The sequence below is a fragment of the Arachis stenosperma genome, chromosome 1, assembly GCF_014773155.1.
Source record: "Arachis stenosperma cultivar V10309 chromosome 1, arast.V10309.gnm1.PFL2, whole genome shotgun sequence".
Lineage (NCBI taxonomy): Eukaryota > Viridiplantae > Streptophyta > Magnoliopsida > Fabales > Fabaceae > Arachis > Arachis stenosperma.
In genome coordinates this window covers 136069397-136076312 of record NC_080377.1, presented here as the reverse complement: position 1 = coordinate 136076312, position 6916 = coordinate 136069397, and the positions used below count along the sequence as shown (strand labels likewise).

Sequence of the window (6916 nt, the reverse complement as noted above, 5' to 3'; positions counted from 1 at the left end):
CAAATAATTAAAAATTTTGATGATATATTTAATGAGATTTTATAGTAAAAGAAGAAGGCGAGATAACACATTCATCAATAATTGGATCGATGAGTGTTTGTTCGATGATTCAGAAGAAGAAGATATAAAAAAAATGCTATTTCATAACTCCTCATATATGGATCAATAGAGATCGAGAAGAAAGACATGATCGCCTTTTCGAATATTATTTTACAAATGAGCAAGTGTATAATGCTGACATTTTTTTACGGAGGTTTCAAATGAGAAAACACGTGTTCTTTTAGATAGTAGACTCCTTCTCAAATATTTATCCCTATTTTCAACAGAGAGTCCATGCTATTGGGAGAAGAAGCTTGTCACCACTGCAAAAATACACTGCTGCGATGCAGATCTTAGCATATGGCATATTAGCTGATGTTTTTAATGATTATGTGTGCATAGGCGAGAGCACCACAACTGAATGCTTGAAAAAATTTGTTGAAGGTGTCATTTCGGTGTTTAAAGATGAATACTTGTGAAAATCAAATTCAAATAGTATACAATACCTACTACAAATGACAGAGGCTCGTGGCTTTCATGGCATATTGGGTAGTATCGACTGCATGCAATGGTAATAAAAATATTATCCAAAGGCGTGGAAAGGTATGTACATGAGTGGTTATCATGGGGCTGCAACTATAATACTTAAAGTTGTAGCATCATCAGACCTTTGGATATGACATGCATTTTTTGGAGTTTCTGGTTAAAATAACAAAATCAACGTGTTAGATCGTTCACCATTGTTCTATAATATTCTAAATAATCGTGCTTTCGAGGTAAATTACACTATCAATGACAATAATTATACTATAGGATATTATTTAGCGGATGGTATTTATCCTGAATGGATCACATTTATCAAATCAATATCAAAGTCACAAAAGGAGAAACGCAAGTTATTTGCATAATACCAAGAAGGACAAAGAAAAGACACGGAGCGAACATTCAAAGTGTTGCAAGTATGCTTTGCAATTATACGTAATCTAGCGCATTTTTGAAAAAAGAAGAGTTGGCTAACATAATGAGAACTTGTATTATATTGCATAATATGATTGTTGAGGACGAAAGAGACATTTTTGTAGAAAATTTTACTCAAAATCTAGAATATGACAATATAAAAAATGGCTTATTACAACCTCAATTGGAAAAGGAAGAGTTTGCACTATACTATCAATTTCTCTAAAGAAATGCTCATCTTCGAAATAAGTAGTAGCATCGACAATTTAAAGAGAACTTGATTGAACACATAACAGTTTCACAATGCACGTGGTTTACTATAGAATTTAACTATACTTTTTATATTAAATAATATTATAAATTAGTTTAAGTTTAAATTATATATTATGTATTATTGTTATTTATAAAGTTATTAAAAAATTATTAATTTTTATAATAATAAATTATTTTTTAATTTATAAATTTTAATAATATTATTATAAAACATAATACTGATATTAATTTTAATTTTTTTAATTTTTTTAATGAAAAAAAAAGATGTTTTAAGTTTTTCTCTACTGTTTAAGTGTTTATGACATAAACACAAAGATGTGGAATTATTTTTGGCAACAGGAGCATAAATAGGGCTGGAGATAGTCTTACGCACTGACGCAGTGTTGGTGTTTACGTGCCAAGTGCCATCTTCATTAATTTATCCATTCTCAACATCATCATCATCCATATTCCCCGTTATGGAATTCAAACCAATCCATCGTCATCATACTCATCACCATCACCCTTCACCACCAATTCAATCCTCATTCGCTAAGTTAATAGTAGTCGTAGCTCCCCGACTTCACCACTTCATGGCCACTACTCCTATCACCCAATCATTCCAATTCCCACTTTTCATTTCCATTCCCATTCACGCCACCCTCTATTTTTTTCTCTCCCATTTCCGGAACATCAACATGAATATCCATTTTAAATCATCACCGCCTGAAATAATCAAATAAATAAATAAATAAAAACCCACTCATACACGCTAAATTAAAATAAATAAACAAAAAGAATAAGAAAATCCCCATTGTATTTCCATCCAATTATTGGACCTCACGCAGAAACACACTTCAATTTTTTCTGTTAATTCTTTTTTCAATTTTGGAGGTGATAGCGGTGGAGGTGGCGGTGAAAAAACAGAAAATTTGAGGGATGAAGAGAGGAGGAGGAGGAGGAGGAGGGAGAGGAGGTAAATTCGAAACGGTTGTATCGTTGAGTAGGCAACGAACCATTCAGGCTCTGGTATTTGTATCGTTATTATACCTCTTGATTTTCATCTTCGAAATCCCCTTCTTCTTCTTCACAAAAACAACTACTAACCGCTCCACCAATGAACTCGCCACCCGCTCTAACAAACTCGATGATTCCCCCACTCTCTTGTCCCAGCGCGTGTCACTCACCAGCCTTCAACCAGAAGGAGAACGACAAACCTACGCCTTCGTTTCGAGAATCTTCGACGATGAAGCCGTGTTGGACCACTCCGACGGACCGATCCACGAAACCGCAAGGCATGCGCGCCAAGAAGGGAAGAAGGTATGGGAGGAGCTTGAATCCGGAATCGAGCAAGGAATCTCAACCGAGGATACGGAAAATCTGATCGGGTCGTGCCCGCAGTCCGTTTATTTGACCGGGGCGGAGTTCGAGGCCCGAGGGAAGGTAGTGGAGATCCCGTGTGGGCTCACCTTGGGTTCGCACGTGACCGTGGTAGGGAAGCCACGGAAGGCGCACGTGACAGGTTCTTCGAATGGGGAGGCGTGGTACGAGGAGGGAGAAGGAGGAGGAGGGAGGGTGGTTTCGCATTTCGTGATGGAGCTGCAGGGGCTGAGGACGGTTGACGGTGAGGAACCGCCGCGGATACTACATTTTAATCCGCGGTTGAAAGGGGATTGGAGCGGGAAACCGGTGATCGAGCTCAACACGTGTTACAGGATGCAGTGGGGCACCTCCTTGCGCTGTGACGGTTGGAAATCTAGGGCTGATGAAGAAACCGGTACTTATTATTATTTTTTTTAAAATATTAGGATCCATTGGGAGAGTTAGACAATGTGAAAATGTGGTTTTGCTTTCTTGCTATTATGTGGTTCATGAATGAGGAGTAATGATGTATGCTAAAAACCATTTTAAACTTTCCTGAGATATTTTAATGTGTTCAAATTTTAGAAAGCAATTGATATTATTCCAATTTAGGACTTATTAGGAGGATTATAATTTCTGACGTGAGAAATATATGATGCTTGCCATGTAACTATGTGATGAAATTGGCCGGGAGAGGCATGTATAGTGTGTGCCATGAGATAGCTATGGTTGAAGGGTACGGTGGAAGTGAGAATGATTCTGGTGTAGCGCCTTCCTATGATTGGTGAGTATATGACGAACATTTGTATCACTGCATAATTTTTATGGTGATTACCCATATGACGTTGTCTTTATGTAAAGATGATGAATAAAACCTATTAGATTGTTTGGCATGTTTGACTAAATTAATATCTAAAAGTTTTCAACTATCATTTTCACATGAAGATAACTTTCACTTGAGTATTATCAATTTTTATATCTTTCAAAATAAGGAGGATAAAAGGAATTCTTTAAATATTGACATCCATTAAGTGGTTGTGTCTCCAAGTAAACCTTGAATTGATTGTTATTATAGACAAACGTTTTGTTTGCTGATTTTTATAGGGACTTAGGTGTAGGATGTGGAGTGTGCACTATTAACCTTTATTGTATTTTATTAGGAATTGTCCTTTTTTTTTTTTTTGTGATTATCGTTATTATTAAAGAATTTGAATACAAACTCTCAATTCATGAGTTTGAGTGGAAGTGCACTATTAACCTGTATTGTATTTCAACTTTGTGATTGCATTGAATTGAACCATTCCTTATGTGTCGGATACAGTTGATGGGCTGGTAAAGTGTGAAAAGTGGAGAAAGGATGATAGCACAGATGAAGAGCAATCCAAGGCAGCCTGGTGGATGAAAAGGATGGCTGGCCGGAAATCAGTAACAGCTGACTGGCCATTCCCATTTGCAGAGGACAGCCTATTTGTTCTTACTCTTAGTGCCGGATTCGAGGGCTATCATGTTAATGTTGATGGTAGACATGTTGCTTCTTTTCCTTATCGCACTGTGAGTAATGTCCAACTTGTCGACCTGAAGATGTGCTTGCATAAATTTCTTAGTATTGCCTATTAATTTAAACAGGGCTTTGCGCTTGAAGATGCCACAGGACTTACTTTGACGGGGGATGTTGATGTTCAGTCTATAGTTGCCGCTTCTCTGCCTTCATCACATCCTAGTTTTTCACCAGAGCAATATCTTGAAATGTCACCAACATGGATTTCCCCGACACTTCGTGACTCTAATGTAGAGATGCTTATTGGCATTCTCTCTGCTGGAAACCATTTTGCCGAGCGTATGGCTGCCAGGAAGACGTGGATGCAGCATAGTCTTATCAAATCTTCACAATTGGTGGCTCGTTTCTTTGTAGCACTGGTAACGGTGTCATGTTCACAATTTTCCCTTTTCTTTTTTATATTTGTGTGCCGGTAGTAGATGTGCCACATGGGGTTGTTTAAGATTTTATCCTCATAGGTTTCTTAAAATTTGAATACTTTTACAGCACAAAAGGAAAGAAGTTAATGTACAATTGAAGAAGGAGGCAGAGTATTTTGGTGATATAATTATAGTGCCTTACATGGATAACTACGAACTTGTTGTGTTGAAAACTGTTGCGATATGTGAATATGGAGTAAGTTGTTGATTGTTGAAGCAATTTCAGGTATGAGAAAGCGATACTATTCCGGCAATATGTAAGATGATCTTTGTTATTTGTAGGTTCACAAGGTGTCTGCTAAACATATCATGAAAGGTGACGATGACACGTTCATAAATCTGGATGCCTTTTTAGACAAAGCAAGACAGGTTCCAGATTATATAAGCTTTTATTTTGGGAACATGAATTACCACCACAAGCCTTTGCGGCATGGTAAATGGGCTGTGACATATGAGGTAATCCATCAAGAGCCTTTTGTGATGCTGTTTTCAGAGTTCAGTATTGGGATTGTCTAGAAAAATAGTGAACTGGTTAGGACCAAGACTGTTTATATCCTGGTTTGAATAATGGTATAAATGGGATTTGATGAAAAAATGAATTGCAAATCTAATCTATACGCACTGAATATTCAGTCAATTCGTAACTGTTTAGCTTTATTTCATTCTTTCTTCTTAAATTCTGTTCATACCACTGCATAACCGTCTCACCAGGTAGCTGAATGTATGAGTGGGAAGATCATACTTCCTAACCATTTTTACCATACACATCATCATGCCTTGAAATGCAGAGTGATTTTGGAAAGAACTCTCTACCCGAACCGATTATGATTAAAATTTACTTTCCCTTTAACTCTTCACCATCGTCAGACGTAACTCTTGCCGGAAACAAGCTGTTTGTATTAAATATTGATTAGTTTCTTTTCTTAATGTTTCAGGAGTGGCCAGAAGAGGATTATCCTCCATATGCTAATGGACCGGGTTATATTTTGTCTTCTGATATAGCAGAGTACATTGTATCTGAATTTGAGATGCATAGATTAAGAGTTAGTCAACTCCTTTATGGCTCTACATTTAATCACCATAACAGTGCATCTAATTATTCTAGTTTTCCACTGGCGTTGGCGCTAAAGCTATGTTTGTTGTGCTGCTGCTTCTTTATGCAGTTATTTAAGATGGAAGATGTGAGTATGGGAATGTGGGTAGGGCAATTTAACAGCACAAAACCGGTGCGCTATCTGCATAGCTTGAAGTTCTGCCAATATGGCTGCATAGAAGGATATTTCACAGCACATTACCAATCCCCTAGGCAGATGTTGTGCTTGTGGGAAAAATTGGAGAACCAAACATGGCCTCAGTGCTGCAACATGAGATAACAGATAGAATTCAATGGAAGGTACAGAGAACAAGTTTTGCACTCATAGCTTAGCTTCGAAATATTATATGTTGTAAATGTAAAGTGGAGCTTGGATAGTTTAACATAGCCCTGTATAAATGTCCTTTTTGAATACCATTTTTTATTTTATTTATTTTTTATTTTTGGGTAATGGAATTCTAGTTTTGCTTGTTACTTGCTCCTGGAATAGGAAGATGAAACAGGAGGTAGGCTTCTGTAAATTAATCTGTGTATTTTACTATCGTTGATAGATCTATTTTATAAATCAATCTCAATTTTTAGACGTCATTTTCTATTTTAATTTTTAACGCTTTCTCTTCGAACACCGTTTATAAAGGGAATTTGGCTCCTTTTGGGTTTAGTACGATGTTACTATATTTAAAAATTGAAGCATGAATATTTCATTTTAATTGTATTTTTAACTTAAGGAGTAAGGATGACATATGCCTTTTTCAAAGTACGCAACCGTTAGAACTTTGAACTAGGTTATATCTTGGGCCAACTATTGATTTCTAGTTCCATTTAATTTTGGCACCTCTAGGGACTTTTTCTTTAATTTTAAATCTTACGAAAAAAAAGCGTGTATTAGGGTGTCAAAAATTGAGTATGATTCATCTTGGATTAACTCAGTTCTTTCTAAGACGGTTGGTTTAAAAAGTATTAATTTTTTTTAAAAAGATACTCAATAAATCTATCTATATAACCATGGTATATCTGTGGATTGTTGAACTTTTTATTTTTAATATGATAAAAAGGCTGGTGTATAACTGCGTTATGGGAGTGTAGGGTATTTCAGTGGCGTATGATGGTTATCCAAGAGAAATTGGACTGTCCGATGGGAGTACTATAATCGGACAGACCGAGTACAGAAATCGGACGGTACACAAAACTCTCAGTTCAATTTGTGCACTCGTTCCACATGGCACGCATGCAGCT

General features: G+C 36.6%; 1 protein-coding gene across 1 annotated transcript; it reads left to right on the top strand.

Moving 5' to 3' along the window:
- Nucleotides 1–1776: 1776 nt before the first annotated feature.
- LOC130941077 (hydroxyproline O-galactosyltransferase GALT6-like) lies at nt 1777–6282 on the top strand. The gene is made up of 7 exons (XM_057869490.1): nt 1777–3025; nt 3932–4161; nt 4237–4527; nt 4655–4783; nt 4870–5043; nt 5523–5630; nt 5751–6282. Exons 1-7 carry the CDS (start codon nt 2188–2190, stop codon nt 5958–5960), a joined length of 1980 nt encoding a protein of 659 aa, XP_057725473.1. The 5' UTR covers nt 1777–2187; the 3' UTR covers nt 5961–6282.
- The last annotated feature ends 634 nt before the right edge of the window (nt 6283–6916 follow it).